This window comes from Glycine soja, chromosome 17, assembly GCF_004193775.1.
Source record: "Glycine soja cultivar W05 chromosome 17, ASM419377v2, whole genome shotgun sequence".
Lineage (NCBI taxonomy): Eukaryota > Viridiplantae > Streptophyta > Magnoliopsida > Fabales > Fabaceae > Glycine > Glycine soja.
This window is the reverse complement of record NC_041018.1, coordinates 34,768,519-34,793,529: the sequence shown is the minus strand read 5'-3', so window position 1 is coordinate 34,793,529 and position 25,011 is coordinate 34,768,519. Positions and strand designations below refer to the sequence as shown.

Sequence of the window (25,011 nt, the reverse complement as noted above, 5' to 3'; positions counted from 1 at the left end):
AAGGTACCAATGGATATGGCACCTCTCTCCCTTCAGCTGGAGTTGCCTCTTTTTTCTTCTCCCTAGCCAGCTCACTATAGGTTTTTCTCTTCTCTTCTCTCTCACTCTCTTTTCCTTTTTCATTTTTTTCATTTTCATTTTAATTTTCTTCTTCTTTATTTATTTCTTTCTCATTCACACTTATTGGTGTCTCTTTCCTCTGGTCATTCTCTACTTCTTCTTCCTCCTCAAATTTACACAAAGGTTCAACTACTGGTTCAATTGCTGGCTCAATCACCAGCTATTATTTTTCTTCACCTACCCTCTTCTCATCCTCTTTCATGGTTGCCATCCTACCACGGGTGATGCAATCCTATCCTGCAAGGGCATTGGATAGAAGACTCCAAGAAGATTGGGCCAAAGATGCAAGAGAAGGCCCTAGGATTCTCATGAGCCTTAGGATAGATTTCGGGCCCATGGGCTAAGTATGAGCCCGCTTATCTTTGTACATATTAGATTAAGGTTTCATTATTTTTGGGCCTTGTATTTAGGGCTCCATAATATAGGTAAGGTGCCCTAGAAATGTAGGATTTTTCAGTCCTTGTATTTTAGGGAACCTAGACTAGTTTTTTGTATTAGGGGTAGTTTTGTAATTTCACATGCATTAAGTGAATATTTGATGTGTGTGGTTGGAAATAAATTTAATTGAGTTGGGAGAAGCCCAATCTAATTGCATCTCTGGCCCAATCTTCTTGGAGTCTTCTATCTAATGTCCTTGCGGGGTAGGATTGCATCAACGGGTCACAATAACTTTACATTCTTCCTTTGGATTATTTTCTGTGTTTGCTCTAAATTTGTTGGAAGAATTGTCAGCTATTTGCTTAGCTAACTGCCCCACCTGGATCTCCATATTTTTAATGGTTGACTTCGTGCTTTTGGGATTAGACATTGAAACCTGCATAAAATGAGCCAGTGTCTCCTCCAACTTTGTGATTCTCTCATATAGGCTATGCCCCTGTTGCTGAGGCCTATTAGAAGGTCCACCCTGCTCCTTGTTAAATTGATTGCCAGGATGGGATCTCCATTGCCCTTGCTACTGATTAAAATTTGAACTGTGCTAAAACCTTGAATATCTGTTTGCATTATATCCTTGCCTTGGCTAATTCCCTCCCATGTAGTTTACTTCTTGAGTAGAATCATCAATGGGAATACAGCGGCCTGACTCGTGAGCTCTACCACAAATAGTGAAATTCGCAACCTGCAAAACAGAAGAAGGTGAAGGTTGACTAGCATTTAGTTGAGTTGGCAACTTAATGTCTCTGTTAATGCCTCAAGTTGCTTGGACACCAGCTTGTTTTGTGCCAACAAAGCATCTTGTGATGACAGCTCTAGCAAACTTTTCTTGGTGGGATAATGTGTTCTATCACACAAAATAGCATGATCACTAGCAGCCATGTTCTCTATTAATTCCATGGCTTCTTTAGGGGTTTTCAATTTTATTTTGCCCCCTGCAGAAGCATTTAAAAGCTGCTTTGATTATGGCCTCAACCCGTCAATGAATATGTTGAGCTAAATCGGTTCTGAGAACCCATGAGTAGGCGTCTTCCGAAGCAGACTACGAAATCTTTCCATTCATCTGGAAATTGGTGGAAGGAAGAGATGGCAGCCTTTCCTTCTGCAGTCTTGGACTCCGGGAAATATTTCTTCAAGAATTTTTCAACAACTTCGTCCCAGGTCTTCAGACTGTTGCCTTTAAATGAATGAAGCCATCTTTTTGCCTCTCCAGCCAATGAGAATGAAAACAGACTCAATCTAACAACATCCTCCGACACACCAACTATTCTGACTGTATTGCATATTTCAATATAAGTGGCTAGATGTGCATACGGGTCTTCATTGGGCAGACCATGGAATAAGTTGCCCTGTATCAGTTGAATTAGAGAGTGTGGATAGGTAATGTTCTGTACCTGAACCTCTGGCCACGCAATGCTAGTGAAAAATTATGGCACAGTAAAACTTGAGTAGTCTTCAAGGGTTACTCTTTTTGGTTGCTTTTCAGCCATTATGTCGGCTTCAGGCACTGCAATTTCAGATTCCCTTGTTTCTGGAAAACTGGAAGACGACTCAGAAGATTGAGGTTCTTCAAGAATTGATGTTGCTGTCCTGTCCTGCAAAAATTTTCTTCTCCTCTCTGTGTTGTTCTGTCTACAAGTTGCTTCAATTTCCAAGTCTATTGGAATCAAATTACCTGCAGAGGACTTTCCATGCATACACAACACTAGCAAGAATTAACCAATCCAAGAGGAAAATAAATTATGCACAACTAAATTTTCACAAAAACAAAACAATGAATCAAGAACAAAGAATTAAATGCCTACAAACTGAACTCAACTTCCCAAATGGAAAGAAGTTCCCCGACAACGACACCAAAAACTTGTTTACTCCCCGGTGTTACTTGTTATTATGGATGCGTAAATCTAACCGACAAGTGTACCGAGTCGTGTAAGTAATAATAAAATGGTAAGAACCGAGTATCAAACTCAGGGAACTTGTTTCATTTGGTGAAATATCATTCAATAAGCAGACAATTGTACAAAGATCAATAATCATGAATCAAAGTAAGGAGTATTCTATTCTAATGATTAATTACAGAGAATGTGAGCAAGTGGGTGTTCAAACAGATAATTAAAAGCATTGGGTCCTCCTACTGAGCTACTTGCTGTAATTATGGGTTTTTCTCTATTTAAAGATGTTCATGTGTTCTATGATAAGGACAATATTCCCAAACATCAATGTCTCGTATGCAAGGGGTAATTCTAATTAAACTTCGTTCTCGGATGTCTCGTCGAACTTAGCTTAACCGAACAACATTAAGGTCACAGCATAATAAAACTAAATTACTGCACTTCATGTCCAGAAATATGATAACCTAGCCCGTTCTATCAAGTTCTAAGGATGCAATACATTTTCCAATGCTAAGGCTCCTAACTTTACATTCAAATGGGTGATCAAGCCACAAGCATGCATAGATTAAGCACAGATAGAAACATTGAGCACATACAAACAACTTCAAATAGATAGGATAAGAATTTACATCAAGTTCTCAGCAGGATTCCCCAACTGTGGGGGCTTAGCCTTCCATGGCAAGATATCACCTTTCAGCTACAAAAAGGTTTTAGAAAACACAATACAGATTACAAAGCTGTAGGGATGTCTCCTCCACCTCTATGAACCTACAAAATACCCTAAAACCTAGAATTCTCCTAAAAGCTTGGGTCTTTGGTGCTCCCTTGCCTTTTTCACGTAAGCACACTCTTCTCTCAGGCTAAGACTCTGAATTCTCCCTTGACCTCGAAGGTGTGCTTAGCGTGAGTAAGTGGATATTCACTGAGCGAGCTAGGCACGCTTAGCGCAGGAAGAGACAGGACGCGCTGAGCGCGCATATGCTTCTCAGATTCTCCTCCAAATTCTTCTTACTCGCTAAGCGGTTGAGTGTCTCGCTAAGCGCATAAGCCTCGGTTAGCGAGACACCAATAGCTAGCCTTCATAATTTTTTCTCCTTTTTACCTAAAAATGAAGTGAAATTTACATTAATTCCATGCGGAGAGCCTCTACTGAGCAAAGATAAGAACTAAACAAGCAATATTTATAATCCTACAAAAAGAACCATAAATTGGGGAAAATATATACATTTTGTAAAACTTTTCTATACAAAAGTTAGTCGTAAATGAAGACTAATGATTATGAATACATCATTATGCATGAAAAGCACGATTTCCCCCCTTTCCTCCTTTCCAAATGCCACCCATACCCTAACACCTCCTTCTCCACCACCCACGATTATCGGTGGCCACCACGAGCCACTGTTGCTTGCCGTCGAACCTCTACACCAAGAAGAACATTGTAATCAGAGCAAAATCCTCAGAATCCTCCTTAATGATTCGATGAAGAAAACTACCTCAATCCTTCCTTTTGTTGCTTCTTTGAGGTAATCTTGACTTCTAAGCCTTTCTCTTAGTTAGTTTGAGTTTGTCTTAGTGTCTTTTGTGTTTTGGGTACTGTAATAGGGTGTTTTTACACTTCCTTTGAAAAACCCTTGAGAATGAGACATTGTAAAGTTATCCTTTTATAACATTGATGTTGTTTTCGTGACCTTCACTGAACCCCGATCACATTGGCGTGAGTGGAATTTCAAAATGACGTCTTCTTTTACTAGAATCCGAAACACCCCTCAACCCTTTATGTTTTGACAGGGGTATTTAACTTCGAATATTGTTATTAACCTTGCTTTTGAAATCTATACTAAATTGCCTTCAATTTGATATATAGTACCTTGCGTTTGGACTGACGAGCGTGAACGAGAGAGACCTCTGAGCAACGCAAAGAGGAATTGGTGGAGAACTCACGATAGGTGAAGGGAGTTTATTATCATTTATAGTTTTGATACCATAGTTGGGGGTCAGGGAACCTAACTATGAGGATGTATGCCTATCCCTGTTGCATGTTGGTTTTCAAGAAAGCAATGTTTTTTTACTAATGGGATGCGATATATCTATTATTGATGAATAACATTATTGTTTCTATTAAACTTGTATGGTCTGAAGACCCGGGGAGTGTGAATCTCAGGCATGAACTATACATGTATGTATATGCAGAATGCGACTTACTAATGATAATATTATTGAGGATATTAGTTGATGTGAGATGATGTTGTCATTGATGATTACGTTGATATAAGTTGATGCTATTATTGATGATTATGTTAATATGATATGATGTTGCTGTTGTTGATAATGTCATTGAGATGAGATGAGGAAATGTTGATGTAGATAATGATATTGAGGTGAGATGTTGATGATGTTGGTGTAGATGCAAATGCCTTTGGTGTTTTGATGATGATCATGATGATATGATGCAATTGATGCAAATGGGCTTTTCAAGTTTAACTTAAAGACAATACTTCAAGAATACAAGTCACAACATCAAGATGATCACTAGTATATTAGGAAGGGAATTCCTAATTGAATTAGCAAAAGGTTTGGCCAAGTAATTTAAATTAAAAAGTGTTTTTCAAAGAATTTACTCTTTGGTAATCGATTACCAGAGGATGTAATCGATTACCAGTGGCCAAATATGCTTTACAACAGCTACTAAAAATTTGAATTTAAATTTTAGGCTGTGTAATCGATTACACAATTTTGGTAATCGATTACCAGCAGTTAATAAACATTTTAATTCAAATTTTAAGAAGCTGTAATCGATTACTCAAAACTTGTAATCGATTACCAGATAAGATTTTCAGAAAAATCTTTCTAAGAGTCACAACTTCTCAAAGGGTTTTTTCATGACCACCAATGGTCTATATATATGTGACTTATAACACAAATTTGCTAAGAGTTTTTCAGAACAACAAGTGTTTATCCTCTCAAAGAGCAAAATCATTTTATCCTCTTAAGAATTCCTTGGCCAATTCAATTGCAATTCATTAAGGAATTATTTGAGTGCTCAATCTGTAAAATCTATATCTTTCTAGAGAGATTCATTCTTCTTCTCATTCTAATTCTCTAAGGGATTAAGAGACCGAGGGTCTCTTGTTGTAAAAGAATTCTAAACACAAAGGAAGGATTGCCCTTGTGTGTTTAGAACTTGTAAAAGGAATTTACAAGATAGTGGAACTCTCAAGCGGGTTGCTTGGGGACTGGACGTAGGCACAAGGGTGTGGCCGAACCAGTATAAATCTGAGTTTGCACTTTCTCTTCCCTTAAACTCCTTTATTTGTTATTGCTTTATATTCATATTCAAATTGTTTTATTTGAATCAATATTTAAGAAGTTCATTGTTAAGGAAATTTATAACTTAAATAAAAAGTGAAATAGGTTTTTTTTGGGGAAGTAGTTTGGAATATCTTAATTCAACCCCCCCTTCTTAAGATATCTGAGGCCACTTGTTTAACAAGTGGTATCAGAGCTTCATTCTTGTATAAAGTTTAGAAGCTTCAAGAAAAAGATGGCCTCAGCAAACTCCTTATTTCCAGAAGGGAATTCTATCAATAGACCTCCAATCTTTAATGGAGAGGGTTACCACTACTGGAAAACCCGAATGCAAATTTTTATTGAGGCAATAAACCTAAATATTTGGGAAGCCATAGAAATAGGGCCTTATATACCCACCATAGTAGAAAGAGTTACAATAGATGGCAGTTCATCAAGTGAAAGTATAACAATAGAAAAACCTAGAGATAGATGGTCTGAAGAGGATAGAAAACGAGTACAATACAATTTAAAAGCCAAAAACATAATAACATCTGCCCTGGGAATGGATGAATATTTCAGGGTTTCAAATTGTAAGAGTGCTAAGGAAATGTGGGACACTCTTCGATTAACACATGAAGGAACTACAGATGTTAAAAGATCTAGGATAAATGCACTAACTCATGAGTATGAACTATTTAGAATGAATGCAAATGAAAATATTCAAAGCATGCAAAAGAGATTTACACATATAGTAAATCATCTAGCAGCCTTAGGTAAAGAATTTCAAAATGAGGATCTCATAAACAAGGTGTTAAGATGTTTAAGTAGAGAATGGCAACCTAAAGTAACGGCCATTACTGAATCAAGAGATTTGTCTAACATGTCCCTTGTCACTTTGTTTGGAAAGTTGCAGGAACACGAGATGGAATTATTGAGATTACATCAACATGAAGAAAATGACAAGAAAAAGAAAGGAATTGCTCTTAAAGCATCATCCTCAATTCAAGAAGAAAGTGATCAGGAAAATTATCCAGATGATGATGATGATCTAAGTCTTTTTGTAAAAAGATTCAACAAGTTTCTTAAAGTAAGAGGAAATCAGAGGCGACCCAATTTTAAATCAAAGAGAAGGACAGAAACTTCATCCTCTACTTTAAAATGCTTTGAATGCAATCAACCTGGACATCTGAGGGTTGATTGTCCCATCTTCAAGAAAAAGATGGAGAAATCTGAAAAGAAAAATCTTAGTGAAAAGAAACTGAAGAAAGCATACATCACATGGGATGATAACGATATGGAATCTTCTGAAGATTCAGAAAATGAAGAGATAAATCTCTGCCTTATGGCTAAAAGTTATGAAAGTGATGAAGAGGTGTCTTTGAGGAAGAAGTGGTACATAGATAGCGGATGCTCAAAACATATGACTGGAGATGCATCAAATTTTACACATATCTCTCCAAAGAAAAGCGGGCATGTAACATATGGTGACAACAACAAAGGTAGAATCCTTGGAGTTGGTAAAATAGGTACAAATTCTTCAAACTCCATTGAAAATGTTCTACTTGTTGAAGGCCTTAAGCATAGCCTGCTTAGCGTTAGTCAATTATGCGACAAAGGCTATCTAGTATCATTTGATTCTCAGAAATGTCTTATAGAAAATAAGCATGACATTAATATAAAGCATGTAGGACATAGAGTCAATAATGTTTACATGATAGACTTAAGCATAAAACTAGAAAACAATCATTGCTTTCTTAGCAAAGATGATGATCCATGGTTATGGCATAAAAGAATTGCTCACATAAACATGGATCACTTAAATAAATTAATTTCAAAAGATTTAGTAGTTGGTTTGCCTAAATTGAAATTTGAAAAAGATAAACTATGTGATGCATGTCAAAAGGGCAAACAAACAAGAGTCTCATTCAAACCTAAAAATGTTGTTTCAACCACTCAACCCTTACAATTATTGCATATGGATTTATTTGGTCCGTCTAGAACCATGAGTTTTGGAGGAAATTACTATGCCCTAGTTATAGTTGATGATTTCTCTAGATATACTTGGACATTATTTATTACACATAAAAGTGATGCATTCCAAGCTTTTAGAAAACTTGCTAAAGTCATACAAAACAAGAAAAATCTTAAGATTGCATCCATTAGAAGTGATCATCGGGGTGAGTTTGAAAACAAAGATTTTGAATTATTCTGTGATGAACATGGTATTGAACACAATTTTTCTGCACCTAGAACCCCTCAACAAGATGGAGTTGTTGAGAGGAAAAATAGGTCATTGGAAGAAATTGCTAGAACTTTATTAAATGATACTTTTCTTCCAAAGTATTTTTGGGCTGAAGCGGTCAATATTGCATGTTACATCATGAATAGGGCCTTAATAAGACCCATTTTAAAGAAAACCCCATATGAGTTATATAATGGTAGAAAACCTAATATTTCTCATCTACATGGTTTTGGTTGCAAATGCTTTGTGCTCAATAATGGTAAAGATAATCTAGGAAAATTTGATGCAAAATCTGATGAAGGTATTTTTCTTGGATATTCATTACAAAGCAAAGCATATAGGATATATAATAAAAGAACTATGAATATCGAGGAATCCATTCATGTTACCTTTGATGAATCTAACGCTATCTTGTCAAGAAAGAATATGCTAGATGATATTGCAGATTCTTTAGAACATATGAATATTCATGAACAAGATTCCAAAGGAAATGATAAAGGAAACAATGAAGATCCTCCAGAAGAAGTCAAATCCAATGATGAACTTCTAAGAGAATGGAAAGCTTCAAGAGATCATCCCCTCGATAACATTATTGGTGATATCTCAAAAGGGGTAACAACTAGACATTCTCTTAAAGATTTATGCAATAATATGGCTTTTGTATCTATGATTGAACCTAAAAATATAAAAGAAGCCATAATAGATGATAACTGGATCATTGCCATGCAAGAAGAACTGAATCAATTTGAAAGAAACAATGTGTGGAAATTAGTAGAAAAACCTGAAAATTATCCTGTCATAGGAACAAAATGGGTTTTTAGAAATAAATTAGATGAACATGGTATAATTATTAGAAATAAAGCCAGATTAGTAGCAAAAGGGTATAATCAAGAAGAAGGAATAGACTATGAAGAAACATATGCTCCTGTTGCAAGATTAGAAGCCATTAGAATGCTTTTGGCATATGCATCCATAATGGATTTTAAACTTTATCAAATGGATGTTAAGAGTGCTTTTCTAAATGGCTTAATTCAAGAAGAGGTATATGTTGAACAACCCCCTGGTTTTGAAATTCCGAATAAACCAAATCATGTTTATAAATTACAAAAGGCTCTTTATGGTTTGAAACAAGCCCCTAGGGCGTGGTATGAACGCTTAAGCAATTTTCTTCTAGAAAAAGAATTCTCTAGAGGTAAAGTGGATACCACATTGTTCATAAAGAGAAAGCATAATGATATTTTGTTGGTTCAAATATATGTTGATGATATAATTTTTGGATCCACTAATGATTCATTGTGCAAGGAGTTTTCCCTTGATATGCAAAGTGAATTTGAAATGTCAATGATGGGAGAACTAAAGTACTTTCTGGGATTACAAATCAAGCAAACTCAAGAAGGTATATTCATCAATCAATCCAAGTACTGCAAGGAATTGATCAAAAGATTTGGGATGGAAAGTGCAAAACACATGTCTACACCGATGAGCACTAGTTGTTACTTAGATAAAGATGAATCTGGTCAGTCTATAGACATAAAACAATATTGAGGTATGATCGGATCTCTTCTCTATTTATCTGCTAGTAGACCTGATATTATGTTCAGTGTATGCATGTGTGCTAAGTTTCAATCCAACCCCAAACAATCACATTTAAGTGCAGTAAAGAGAATCATGAGATATCTATTAGGTACAATCAATTTAGGATTATGGTATCCTAAGAATTCAATATGTAACTTAATAGGATATTCTGATTCTGATTTTGCCGGATCTAAAACTGATAGAAAAAGCACAAGTGGAACTTGTCAATTCATTGGATCGGCTCTTGTCTCATGGCATAGTAAGAAACAAAACAGTGTTGCTTTATCTACTGCTGAAGCGGAGTATATCTCTGCCGGTAGTTGTTGTGCACAGATTTTATGGATGAAGCAACAATTATCTGACTATGGCATCCTTCTTGATCGCATACCTATTAAGTGTGATAATACTAGTGCCATAAATCTATCCAAAAACCCAGTTCAACACTCTAGAACTAAACATATAGAGATTAGACACCATTTTCTTAGAGATCATGTCCTAAAGGGAGATTGTGTATTAGAGTTTGTTGATACTAAGAATCAACTTGCTGATATTTTCACAAAACCTCTCCCCAAGGAAGTATTCTTCTCTATTAGAAGAGAATTAGGCCTCTTAGATGTTAGAGATTTAGAAAAATAAGGATTGATTGATTAATTTACTCTTATGATTGATTGTTTATAGATTATTTTGATTGATCTTGTTTGAATTCTTGTTATTATGATAGAATTTATGATTTCTTGTGTATGTAATGATTGAATGATTGAATAAAGTGCATTAGTAGTGATATTTAATCATATTGGATGTGTTTTAGCATAAACATAGATATTCTCTTAAGAAACTAGCCTAGGATAGGCTCTAGTAATCGATTACCATCCAGTGTAATCGATTACATATGAACAGGCAGCCTGTAATCGATTACAACATTCTGTAATCGATTACCAGAAGGCTTATTGGTCCTGTAATCGATTACCAATCCCTGTAATCGATTACAACTCGTCCTCGTCTATAAATACTCACGAAATTAGAATTGCTGCGCAGCCACAGCCTCCCCTCACGTCTCCTCCATACCTAAATCTTCCAAACTTCGTATCTTACTCAAATCTTCACCAAATCGCGTCCCGTAAAGCCCAATCTTCTTCTTTTTTACTTCTCTTTCACTTCCACCGATTAAAATCCACTAAAACTTCATCAAATGGCAGAGCCATCGAAGAAGAGAAAGGGATCATCCTCCACCGCTGCTGCTGCTGCCCATCGCCGCCACGGACCATCTGAAGCATCCACAACACCTATTCATCCATCTTTATCATCTCCAAGATCATCCACATTGTTTTCTTCCGATGATCAGCGTCTACGGTACCTTTCTCAGTTTTCTTCTAGAATCATCTTAGATCCTAAGTACCTAGACGTAGAATTCTTTAATGATGAAATGTTTGATTGCTATCAAGTGTTTCAAAATTCTGGCCTTGTTGATTTCATGTCATTAAAATTGCCATATTATCCTGAACTTGTAAAGGTCTTCTACTGCAATTTAAAAATTCAGGATGGCATTATTATCTTTGAGGTGCATGGTATTCCTATGGTCATTGATCAGTCATTGTTCTTTTCTTTGACTCATTTACCCAGTCAAGGTGCACCTTTTGAGGGCACCATTGTTGATGACTGGAAATTTGATTATTCGAGTCATGATGCTCGCCGTATGGTCTGCAATGATCAGACTGAAATGACCGGTAGATTGCTGGCCGGGTCATTAACATTTGATAATCGCATCATGCACTATATAATTGTTAGAATTTTGCTTCCTCGGTCTTCAAATTTAGCACAGGCCTCTGAGGAGGATTTGATTCTTATGTGGACTTTTCTTACCGGTCGTCAGATCGACTGGGCCCATTTGGTTCGGTACCGAATGCATAAGGCATTACGAGCCAATGCACCTCTCCCTTATCCACATTTGATTACTCTGTTTTTGCGTTATTTTCAAATTCCACTTGATGATGAACCATTTGTTCAAGTCAAGCGTTCCTTTGCAATTGGTGCTGGTGCCGTGACTTCCTTTGGGTACCGTAAAGATCGGAATGGTCAATGGCTGAAGAAGGATGCACTCCCTCCTCAAGATGAACGTACTCCTTCACCTCCTCCTCAGCGCGATGATTCAGCACTCATGAATGAAGTTCTCTCTGAATTACGAGGTCTTCGTTCTTATGTTGGTGACCGTTTCGACTCATTAGATACACGCTTTGCCGGCATAGACATTCGCCTCACACAGCTTGAAGAGGATGTAGGTTACATTCGTCAGAGTTTCGATCTTCCACCACCACCTCCGCCTTCTTAGACTTTAGTTTCTAATTATATGTCTCTTTTAAGCCGTGTATTTTGGCTATTCAGTCTTTTAGAAGTTTAAATTATTATGTTAAGTACTTTAGTATTTGGATTTTAGACTTTTCTGCTTTGACATTATGTGGTTTTGAAGTTTTTGAATTATTTGGATTCTGGTTTGGTTATTTCTTATTTGTGAGTTTGGTTGGTTATGCCTTGTACTCTGATATTTATATCTTTCTACTCCATTATTATATTTGTGTTGATTCCCGAGTTCTTTGGTTTTTTGATGTTGCCAAAGGGGGAGAAAAATGGGGTGTAGAAAAGCTTAACAAACTTTGAAATCAAGTGATCTCAAGTGATCAGAAATTCCAAAACATAGGGGGAGTAAACGTAAATTTTATATATATACAATTGTTTGTTGCTTGCTCTTGAATCTTGATTTCAGGACTTGTATTGTCATCATCAAAAAGGGGGAGATTGTAGATGCAAATGCCTTTGGTGTTTTGATGATGATCATGATGATATGATGCAATTGATGCAAATGGGCTTTTCAAGTTTAACTTAAAGACAATACTTCAAGAATACAAGTCACAACATCAAGATGATCACTAGTATATTAGGAAGGGAATTCCTAATTGAATTAGCAAAAGGTTTGGCCAAGTAATTTAAATTAAAAAGTGTTTTTTAAAGAATTTACTCTCTGGTAATCGATTAACAGTGGCCAAATATGCTTTACAACAGCTACTAAAAATTTGAATTTAAATTTTAGGCTGTGTAATCGATTACACAATTTTGGTAATCGATTACCAGCAGTTAATAAACGTTTTAATTCAAATTTTAAGAAGCTGTAATCGATTACACAAAACTTGTAATCAATTACCAGACAAGATTTTTAGAAAAATCTTTCTAAGAGTCACAACTTCTCAAAGGGTTTGGAATATCTTAATTCAACCCCCCTTCTTAAGATATCTGAGGCCACTTGTTTAATAGTTGGAAATGTCATAGTGATGATGCATGTTGTGTATGTACATGGGGGGTGCAGTGACCTTGTTGGATATCCCTGGTGGGGCAAATATAGTGGTTAAAGAGTTTTAAGTATCTCTGGAGGGGATGACTTAGAATCTTTAATTATCCATGGTCAGTGCATTGATGGTTCCCATGTTTCATACTTCATATGACATGAAAATAGTATAAACTTTGTCAGTAAGTACTTGTAGTTTCTCATGAGGAGGAATACTTGTACTTGGGGGCATGTCACTCGGATTGGAACTCCCTTGAGACTTAGGCTAATCACTGTGGGGGAGGGGGGAGAGTTGCCTGTGCGCGACACGGTGACCTCGACACTTACTGCCTAGTTTTCCTAAGTGAGAGTGTCGTGTGGACACGCTTAGGCTATTTCCTTGGGGATGGTACCACATTGCATTTGAGAGTTGAGGTTAGGTGCATGCATCATACTGAGCATGATTGATTGGAACTATGGATGGATGAAGACTATTTGTTGAGTGTGTGTTGGACTAATGAATGCTTGTGTAAGCTTTTGATATTTATTAATGTTTGTGGTTATTTGATTTTTGTATTAATTTCTTTTATAATAAACTCACCCCTCGCAATTTTTGTATCATGTGGTTGGTACCTGTGATGATCGTGAACCTTTATTCGTGGGAGCAGAATGACAACAGTAGGGTCAAGAAGTGAGATTCTTCTGTGGAGCCCCCGAGCCGACATGATGACATTGGGATTATTTTGGGAGAGAGTTGTGTTTTGTTAATCAACTCCTCCATAGTTGGTTCCATAATTCTTTTTGTTGAATTAAGGATGTAAATCATAAATTTAATTATATTTATGAACAAATTTACTTTCCATTATGTGAATGATGTGTACTGAGTTACTATACCTATATATATATATATATATATATATATGTATATGTATATGTATGTATGTATGTATTCACTTAAGTAATGGTGCGTTGTTTAGTGAATGTAGATCGAGAAAAAAATTACTTTCATTTTTCATAAGCAAATTAATGGAGTTTTCATTTAAAAATTAAAATTCTTGCGGTTTAGAGTGGTGATATCGTAGCGACGAGGCGGGTCGTTACATCCAGCAAAGGTCTGCTGGTATCTTCCAATCATACCAAGGTTTAAGTGATTGTTTGCTAATGCAGATGACGCAAAAAAACCTTACATGGCATGCATATGGCAAAAAAACTGATGGAATTCTTCGACATCCAGATGATTCTCCACAATGGAAGGCAATCGATCATTTGTCTCTTGATTTTGGTGGAGACCCAAGAAACCTTAGGCTTGGTCTTGCTTTGGATGGAATGAATCCTTTTGGTAGCTTAAGCACTAACCACAGTTCATGGCATGCTTTGTTGATGATTTACAAGCTCCCCCATTGGTTGTGCATCAAGTGAAAGTACATTATGCTTTGTGTGATAATAGCTAGTCCAAGGTAGCTAGGGAATGATAATGACGTCTATCTTGCTCCCTTGATTGAAGACTTGAGAAAACTGTGGGAAGACGGGGTTCATGTGTGGGATGCGAATGTGCAACAAATGTTCACCTTGCGTGCTATGGTTTTTTGTACCATTAATGATTTTCCAGCATACGGAAATTTGAGTGGATATAGTGTAAAAGGACATCACGCATGTCCTATCTGTGAGAAAAATACAAGCTTCATCCAACTTAAACATGGAAAAAAGACAGTATTGTCGCAACCTACCCTTTTGCGGGCGAGCGAGGCAAGGCTCACGGGTGCGTCTTCCAAAGGAGGAAAATGCGCAGAGTCGCCACCAACGTTTATTTGTTGAAAACGTCGGAAAAACCGAAGGAAACCGGTCATGAAGAATATTCCAGATTCGGGAGTTGTATTTACGTTTGAGGAAGGTATTAGCACCTCTCACGTTTGTCCCAAAGGACAACAGCCTTAGATTAGGATTGTGTGAAATTATGTATTTAAACCTTTATTTCTTTTTTATTTTTGAGGTCGACAAAAGCGGGGCTCTTGCTCCTACGTACCCTCCATCGAAGAGGAAATCAGACCTACGTAGTTCTTTCAAAAGGCAGTAAAGTGATGTGTTGATTTTATGCTTTTGAACGGTCCATGTTAACCGATAAAAGCAAAGAGGACCGTTTAAGGTGTTGGACCTTAAAACAGTTTTTTTTTTTATTTTTGCAGACAAAACTTGATTTGCGAGTTGATTTTAGCCTTAGTTTCACTTTGGTTATTAGTCAATTCATTCAAGGAAACTTCCAAAGAAAAACGTCCGATTGATTTTTTTGATTATTTTATTCGAAGATATTTTGATTATTTTATTATTATTTTTCAGGATATTTTGATTATTTTATTATTATTTTGCTTTTTTTTGGTTTAACCGTGGTTACAACGTGAACGATCGGTTAGATTTTGTTTTAATAGTGATTAAACGAGATTACAACACAAATGATCGGTTGAAATTCATTTTATCATTTATTAGGTGAGAAAACAGCTTAAATAAACGGTTAATGCACGTTAGAAACAGAATAAAAGAAAACTGAAAGTAAACGAAATTAAAGTGAAAGTACACAAAACAAGAAATGAATTGAAAGTCTCGAATTCGAAAACTTACTCGTTGAAGAACGAACGAAGAACGGATGAAGAACGGTGAAGAACGATGAAGAACGATGAAGAATTTCCACAGAATCGCTTATGGAAGCGTTACGGAAGCACTTCGACTCGATTTTTCTTCACGAAAACGTGTTTTTTTGCCCAAAATAGCCGAAATGCATAGCCAAGGGGTCTTGAACATTTTGAAACAGCTCCCCCCTCCCCTATTTATAGGAAAAAAGGGAGGTGCTTGCCGCCCAAAGACTTAATAAAGAAGATTTCTAAGTGCACCCGAACTACTAAGTTCACCCCCTTTTCGTATTTTACGGAATCCTTACGGAAGTGTTTCGGATTTGATTTTCATCTTTTTTCTCTTCCCTTTCACCAATGTTAAGTGGAATATGCTTACCCAAGGTTTTCGGAAATTTTACGGAAGCATTACGGAAGCCACGGAAGCCCCGGAAACCATTTTTCAAAAACGTGGAGGAGCTTGCCGCCCTGTTGCTTTCTCCTTAAGCAACCCAATTTCCAAAATGTTCCAGAAGGGCCTACACTCAAATTGCTATTTACACCCCTATCTTGATAAGTTCACCCCACCTTCTTTCGTAATTTACAAAAAAGTTACGGAAGCATATATGACTTAAATTTCATCTTTTTTTTCTCTTCCCTTTCACCAATGTTAAGTGGAATATGCTTACCCAAGGTTTTCGGAAATTTTACGGAAGCATTACAGAAGCCCCGGAAGCCACGGAAGCCCCGAAAACCATTTTTCAAAAACGTGGAGGAGCTTGCCGCCCAGTTGCTTCCTCCTTAAGCAACCCAACTTCCAAAATGTTTCGGAAGGGCCTATATTCGAATTGCTATTTACACCCCTATCTTGATAAGTTCACCCCACCTTCTTTGCTGATTCTTTTTCTGTAACGTTACGAAACCTTACGGATTACGTAGCGATACTTGTTTTCTTTCTGTAATGTCACAAAACTTTACGGATTACGCAACAACCCCCTCTTCGGCTTCTGGAATGTTACGGAACTTTACGGATTGCGCAATAATGTTTCCTTTCGATTCCCGACATGTCGCAGAATTTCACGGATTGCTTAACGATGGGTGTCAAGTTCCTCGAAGCGGTCAAGCGAAGGTTGCATGCCATCAAACAATGGTCCCCGGAAGAAATTAGGGTATGACAGTTGGTACTAGATATAGGAAATACAAGGCACCAGTGGTGCTGCCCTCCAAAAAGCCCAAGCTATCCCAACTAAAAAGGTTATCCCATACAGGTTAACCAAAGGATTCCAAGATGTTGGAAGACCAATGGTTAAAACTGATGTTGTAGCCTTTTTGTCTAGCCTTTAACCAAGACCAAATTGAGAACATAGCATCTTCCATGACCTTCTGCGGCTCGAAAGGTTTGTCCTGGAAAATGAGGAAGTTCCTATGCTTCCATATAGTACTTGTCAAAGCAACCCACCATCCACAGCAAGTACTATGATTTTTCTCTGCTCCAAAACCATCACAAAATTGAAGAAAATGGTCCATTGGAGAAGCTGGGAGAGGTCCCATAGCCTGAATCCAGCTCATGGACTCCCACCATAGCCCTACTATCTTCTTGCAATTGAAAAATAGATGCCCACCTCCTCTTGTTCATCACCACATAAAGGACAAGCAATATCCTGAATGATCACCCCTCTCCTTTGAGATTAGCTCTAGTGGGGAGTCTGTCTCTTAAAAGCTTCCAAGTGAAAACTGCATCTTTTGGAGGAATTTTCATATGCCATAGTAATTGTGATGTTCTCCTATCCGAGGCTGGTGTAGAAGGTGTTATCAGTAATTTATAAGCAGACTTAGTGGTATACACCCCACTAGGGTCAACTTTCCATAACATGACATCTTTAACATATCTCTGAATGTGTATGGAATTGATCTCCTCCATAAAATTCACAGCTTGATCACTCTCATAATCAAACAGATTCCTTTGCCACTTGAAGTTCCACCTCCACCTGTCCTGGTCAAAATTCCCCATCATTGAAATGAGATCAGCTTGTTGTTCATTGATGACAAAGACCTGATTGTATTTCTGTTGGAGAGTATAATCCTCCCCTAGCCATTTGTCTTTCCAGAAATTTACTTTATCCCCAAACCTCTTGAATTATAAGAAAGGATGATCATAACAGCTGCTTTTTAATGCCCATCTCAACTGCCATTTTGTTATCTCTGGTGTCCATGTCCTTCATGAACTGCTGGACCTTCGAAGCAGCACCCCCATGGGTCAATTCCAGGTCTTTTACCAGGGCATATTGCCTTTCCAGTTCCTCTTCTTGATCTGAAGGTATGCAAACAGATTGTAAGCCCGTAACTGAGTTCACAGTTGGACTCTTAGGATATTGGGCCTGTCCCCTACTAGCCAGCACCACTTTTCTTCTAACATAGACCTTTGTGACAGATTCAGATCGGCCCATAACCTTAGGGCCCAAAACACCTTCAGGCTCGTTGGATTCTTAGTTGTCACGGACTGATGGCGAAGATGGGATCATGCACTGTGTTTTAGCATAAATGATAGGAGGTTTGCACTGGAAACTTTTACTTTCTAGTTAATTATTTTGTTGGTGCAAATTATGTCTTCGTAGCATACTAGTCCAGTAGAAATCATTAGAGGACGAGTGTTGAGAGAGCCACATGCTGAGATGGTTACCTTGTATTGAATTTGGAGTTTCTTTGTTACCTTAGTCCTCCAACTTGCTGCAACAATCACTCCTAACCACTTCTTTTTCAAGCGATCTGCTGAGGAATTTATAGCCACAGACTCTACTTTCAAGCCCATTTTCTCACATCCTTGTATGACAATTTGGTTCTAAAAGCTTTCCTTCTTGCACTTCTCTGTTACACCAATCCTTCTTTGCATGATGCAATCAAATTTTATTTAATAGAGGCTGATATTAGTAATCAAGGAAAAATAGACATTCCTTGATTTCTAATTTCATTCATTTGTTACAGTTTTTTCCCAAGATCTAAGGGGGTGTTTGTTTCAAGGTTTCTAATTACATTCCTTGGATTCTTATTCGTGGTAGCATTACTATGAGCAAGAACTCCATTCTCTGGTATTTTAGGGAAAAAAACCATTTGATTAGTGTACCGTCCAGATATGTCTTGACTAAGCATGATATGGCCCCTTATGAAGCTCCATCTGAGTTCAGAGCTTCAAGGACTGTGTACCATGGCACTCGGATATAACTCAGTCAAACCTGATGTGCCCCCTATGAGGCTCCATTGCCTCTGTTGAGTAAACAGCTTGGGGCTTTGCATCATTTGGATATAGAATCCAAAATATACTCAACCTCAACCCATCCCGTTGCACATTCACTTGTCTACCCCTCCAGCCTGATAAATGTTTCTTCCCTATTAACAAAGCAAATTGACCTCTAATTCCATAAGAACAATAGTTTGATTTTCAACAATATCCCAAACTCAATCAAACCAATACCTCCCACCAATTGATATCAGGACTGGTCACAATTTAAGCTCCCATTAAATTTTCCATCAATATACCAGCAGTTTAACCCCATGAGATGGAACCTTCACCCTTTAGAGTCAGGCTAGGCTAGTCCAAGCTCCCTTTCTGGGCTAATATGGTCAATGAGAGTTGTAGCATCATTATCAATTCCTCAATACTGATGCAGAGCATTTGACCCCATAACTGGTATAGTAGGATAGTAGATAGTGGAATAACCACTATTATGAAATTTATAGATATAAATTAAGTAATTTATATTACATTATATGCTAAAAAATTTAAAAAGTTACACAAATAGTAGTCGAACTAGTAAAGTGATATTCACTTATACTCAAATTATATAATAACATTACACACTATCAGTAATAGACATTCCATTCACAAGTTTGTACCATTATAATTACGTTCAAAATTAAGTTCACACATGACATTATTTACAACAATGTTATTTAGCCGCTTGAAAAAGTATTGTAAAATGGCGTTGTCTGAGTAAATTCTTTTTATTTAAAAAAATCGAAACCTGTCTGACTAGTTTTTAGTAGTTACAGTTTATATTTGCAGTTTTTTTTCGTATTGGTTCAGTTTATTCTTTATTAGTCCTTTCATATATTCAAGTCATTAGTCAAACTTTAGAACATATCTCAGCGGGTCTATCACTCTATCTATATTTGTCAAGCAGACAAACACAGATACTTTTTCAAGTAAGTATGCCATCATGGGGTCCTTCCTTTTACGAAAACCATGTGTGCCACTACGTATTTCCCAATTTATCATATCATTAAATGTGGTGGATAGGTTTATTTTTTTAAAAAAATTATACATATACAGCAAGGCCTGATATGAAACATGCAAAAATAGACCTCTGAAATTTGAAGTCAACCATGTGCTGAATTCAAGGTTATTAAAACTGGGGAAGAACCTTACAATTGAGAAGAAATTATAGAAGCAAACATTAGTGAGCCACTTGCAATTTAATTCTTTATAATATGAAGTTGATTGCCACAAATTATTTTCTACATATTACACAAATGTTTGTCATAGATGCGGTTGATTGACGAAAGTCTTATTATTTTTCAGGCTGAATCAGGCACCAAAGAATCACCAAAGAACTCTTTTAATTATTTGCAGGTGTGTTTATTGTTTGTAGTAATAGTTTAAAATATGTTTTTTAAATTCCACAAATGACAAACATGTATGATGCCTGAAAACATGTATGCGTTTAATGCCTTGATATTCATGCGGTGTAATTGTTCTTTTGAGCTGTCTAGTATGATGTTTATTATGTCTTTTTGTGCCAATATCATACAATTACCAGAGTACCACAGGTACTATAGGTACAAGTATAGTTTAAACACAATTGTGGTTCAAAAGATGAAATTAGAGGATGGTATTGTGGACCAGCTATAGCCCATAACTTAAGTACATGTATGCTGCACCTCTTGGAAGAGGTCTCAGCATTTACCCTTCCTTTGTTGTTTTTTTTGCACGGCAAAAATCAAATATATTATGTATAAAATTCAGTACTAGGTGTACTGAAGTAGGCTACAATAAATCTCTTCATCTCCGCCTTTTTATTTCCTTACCCGACCATCCCCAGAACATGTATTGCAAGCTGTTCAAATTTCTCCAGTCCCCTTGCATGCAGAGCATGTCATTGACCGCTGGATGATGGCTAATGGAGTTCTCGTTGATGAGACAACCTGGTCTTGACCTCCACAACTGCTACATACGGATGGTGTAGTCCCTGGTTTAGCCCCTGAACCATTGCAAGTTCCACAACTATCTAATCGGCGTATCTCTATCTATTTTTCTATGCGAAAAACTGCTTCTTTAAAGTTGAAAACAAGACTGTAATACTCATGTTTAGAATCATTTGCTCCATTCCAAGAACCTCTGGAACCTCTGCCACGATAATTGCCCTCAAACAATGATTCGAACAGATGTAATGGATTGCCCCAACAGCCAACAAAAATTATCAATAATAGCAAGTGAGCTAACAAACCCTACATGTAATACTTAAGGGGAAAAAACACCCTAAGGCTGCATGTAAGACTTCATAAAAACTTCTACCTAACCCAATTAGAAACCTAGAGGCAATTATAGACTACAAAAATTGTATGGGAATTGCATTCTATTAGAAATGTCTGAAGAAGATAACATGAAAAATATAATCTTAATCTCCAAATACAAAAGTAATAGTTTCCAAATGTCATTACGAATGGGACTTTTCATTTCCTATTACTAAGATGAAAAGTCTACTTAAAGGAGGCTGCTTTTAATGGACATAAATCTGCACAAACTTAATGGGGGAGAAGAGCATTCAAGTTGAATAACTATTGAAGAAGTGGTATGTCTCAAGTTTAATTACTCCAATTGCAGCTCTGTTGGACAAGGAAAACTGTAAGCACGATCTTCTAAACAGGACTCGGTTAAACAAACAGAGCTTTCCACATCCTGGAAATCCAGCTAATTGGAGCTAAGCTAGCAGTCCCTCATCCTATGAAGTGGTATCTCACTTCTAAATACAACAATTGCCTCCATAATTTTCTATCTGATTAGTAACTCATCCCATACTATACAGCATAAATTAATTAATAGAAAAATTCAATATCCATAGGGAAATAGCTACGGTCGGGTGAGTTTGATACATCTTACGTTATGTACTCAGTACATTTGTGGAAAGCCAAATCACCCCAATATAAGTGAAAATTACATTATAAATTGCAGTAACGCAGGCTTTATAACTTCGAAGTCTACGATGATTGCGAAGCAATCTGCATTAGTCTATAAACCCTATACACTACATCAGCTAGGACCACAATCACATCACCCCTCAAACCTTTCTATAAATAGATTCTAATTCCCCAATAAATTTGGTAACTACGAAAATTGTGTTTGACACAGACTATTTTTCCCAATTTCAGCTGATTTGATATTTTATAAATGTTTGAAAAATGAAGCTGAATTTGAATTGCACCACTTTCGTCATTCAATTTCGATGCTGTCGTTTCTGCAGTTTTTGTTGATTTTTTCTTATAAGCATTGGTAAAAGAACCCTTTATGCTGTCTTTCATGAGTTTGACAACCTCCAAATTTGACCATCGTTGACCTTAGGTGTAGAATAGAGGCCAACAAACTGAAAAATGCCAAATCCCTTGAAACAGCCATGCACCATTTGACTTGTTAGCATTGTTGGTCCAACTAACTGCACTTGCTACTGTGTTTTGTAATGCAGCGTTTTGTACAAAAGGTGCAGTGCTGCTGTGTTTTCTACTGCAATTGGTGCTCTATTATTGTGATGCATGTCAAGTAATCCCTAAGCCACTAACGTTTGACATAGAAGGTGTAACATGGATCGAAGTTGGATGAACACATCACGTATAACTGAAGAGTACGAGAATGGTGTTGAAGAGTTTTTGCAGTTTGCTCAAAGTAAAGCGGAACCTATGTGGGGGAAATTTTTTTGTCCATGTGTGAAGTGTGGAAATGGGAGGCGCCAAACAATTGATGACATAAGAACTCATCTTATTTGTGAGGGAATAATTCGTAGCTACACAAAGTGGATATGGCATGGGGAATCCCTCGATACTACTGACATGTCAAAGCCTGACGATGTTACTGCAGCCAGTGGAAATCCTATAGAAGAAATGATTCGCGATCTTGGGCAAGAGGGGTTTGAAGAGGCACATGCAGTGTTGGATGACAACATAGAAGTTGATTAAAAAATGCCTTTGTATTCCGGCTGCACATCTTTCACAAAGTTGTCTGCTGTGTTAGCTCTAGTTAACTTGAAGGCTCGATTTGGGTGGAGTGACAAGAGTTTTAGTGAGTTGCTGATGTTGTTGAAAACAATTCTTCCTGCTGATAACGTGTTGCCAAAGAATCACTACGAAGCAAAGAAGATTTTATGTTCATTTGGGATGCAGTACGAAAAAATTCATGCATGTTGTAATGACTGCATTTTGTACAGAGATGAATTTGCTGAACTAGATTACTGCCCTGTGTGCGGGGTTTCAAGGTACAAAACAACCAACGGAGATTCTACTGTACTAGTATCTGCTGCCAACCGCCGTCCAGCGAAGGTGTGTTGGCATCTCCCAATAATACCAAGGTTTAAGCGGTTGTTTGCTAATGGGGAAGATGCAAAAAACCTTATGTGACATGCAAATACCAGAAAATCAGATGGATTGATGCGACATCCTGCAGATAGCCCGCAATGGAAGGCAATTGATCGTCTGTATCCTGACTTTGGGGCCGAGCCTAGAAATTTAAGGCTTGGTCTTGCAACAGACGGAATGAACCCATTTGGAACCTTAACTACTAACCATAGCTCGTGGCCCGTTTTGCTCTTCATTTATAATCTCCCTCCGTGGTTGTGCATGAAGCGAAAGTATGTTATGCTGAGTATGATGATAGCTGGTCCAAGACAACCAGGTAATGATATCGACGTATATCTAAGACCTTTAATTGACGATTTGCGGAAATTGTGGGATGAAAGGGTTGATGTATGGGACGCAAATTTGCAGCATGCTTTCAAGTTGCGTGCAATGGTTTTTTGTACCATAAATGACTTTCCAGCCTACGGAAATTTAAGTGGATATAGTGTCAAAGGACATCACGCATGTCCTATATGTGAGCAAAATACAAGTTTCCGCCAACTTAAACATGGAAAGAAGACTGTCTATACTAGGCATCGAAGATTTCTCAAACAGTTTCATCCGTATCGACGATTGAAGAAGGCATTCAATGGAAGTCAAGAACATGAAACCGCGCCAAATCCATTAACTGGTGATGAAGTATATCAGCGGGTCAAGGATGTCGAAAATATGTTCGGCAAGTCCCAAAAAAAACCATCATCCACTTCAAACATGTGGAAAAAGAAGTCTATTTTCTTTGATCTTCCGTACTGGTCTGATCATCATGTTAGGCATTGTATAGACGTGATGCATGTCGAGAAAAATGTTTGTGATTCTTTAATTGGGACCCTCCTAAACATGAAAGGCAAGACAAAGGATGGTTTCAAGTGTCGTCAAGACTTGGTTGACATGGGTATACGTCAGGTTTTGCATCCTATCTCAAAAGGTACCAGGACATATCTGCCCCCAGCCTGTTATACAATGTCAACAGCTGAAAAGAGAATTTTTTGTGAATGCTTGCGTAATATGAAAGTCCCACAAGGCTACTCTTCAAACATCAAGAGTCTTGTGTCTGTGAATGAGCTTAAGTTGGTTGGCTTGAAATCGCATGATTGTCATGTGTTAATGCAACAACTTTTGCCTGTTGCAATCCGCGGAACATTGCCTGAGAAGGTCTGTGTTGCAATCAGTCGCTTGTGTTTCATTTTTAATGCTATATGTGCGAAGGTCATTGACCCTAAACAGTTGGATGCTTTGGAAGATGAGGTTGCCATTGTCCTTTGTCAAATGGAGATGTTTTTCCCTCCTTCATTTTTTGACATTATGGTACACTTAGTTGTTCATCTGGTAAGGGAAATAAGGTCTTGTGGTCCTGTGTATTTTAGATGGATGTATCCAGTTGAGCGGTACATGAAGGTCTTAAAGGGTTATACGAAGAATCGACATCGACCAGAGGCCTCAATAGTGGAAAGATACGTTGCTGAAGAATGCATTGAGTTTGCCTCACAGTACATTGACTCATTGAAACCTGTCGGTGTTCCTGCATCCCGGCATGACTAGCCAAAAGCCGGCAAGGGTACTCGTGGATACAATGTTGTGACAATGACTAGACATGACGTGTCACAAGCACATTTGTATATATTAAACAACACAACAGAGGTGTTTCCGTACATAGAGGCTCACAAAAAACATGTTAGAGATAGTCACCCCAAAATGAACATGATGAGGGTATTGCAAGAGCACAACAAAACTTTCATAAATTGGTTTAGACAAACAATACTTGCTGATAAAACTGTTTCCAGAAGACTGACATTGTTAGCCATTGGCCCAAATCTGAATGTCCCTACATGGAAGAGGTATGACATTAAAAATTATTCATTCTACACAAAGTCCCAAGATGATAAAAGTTCGGTA

At 37.4% G+C, this 25,011-nt stretch overlaps 1 protein-coding gene across 1 annotated transcript; it reads left to right on the top strand.

Annotated features, from left to right (window-relative positions):
* The first annotated feature begins 23,151 nt into the window (after window positions 1–23,151).
* LOC114391694 lies at window positions 23,152–24,657 on the top strand. The gene has a single exon (XM_028352667.1). It carries the CDS (start codon window positions 23,152–23,154, stop codon window positions 24,655–24,657), a length of 1,506 nt encoding a protein of 501 aa, XP_028208468.1.
* The last annotated feature ends 354 nt before the right edge of the window (window positions 24,658–25,011 follow it).

Excerpts from the sequence above, each read along its gene's own strand:
- LOC114391694 (XM_028352667.1), top strand. The coding sequence starts at position 23,152 with ATGCGACATCCTGCAGATAGCCCGCAATGGAAGGCAATTGATCGTCTG.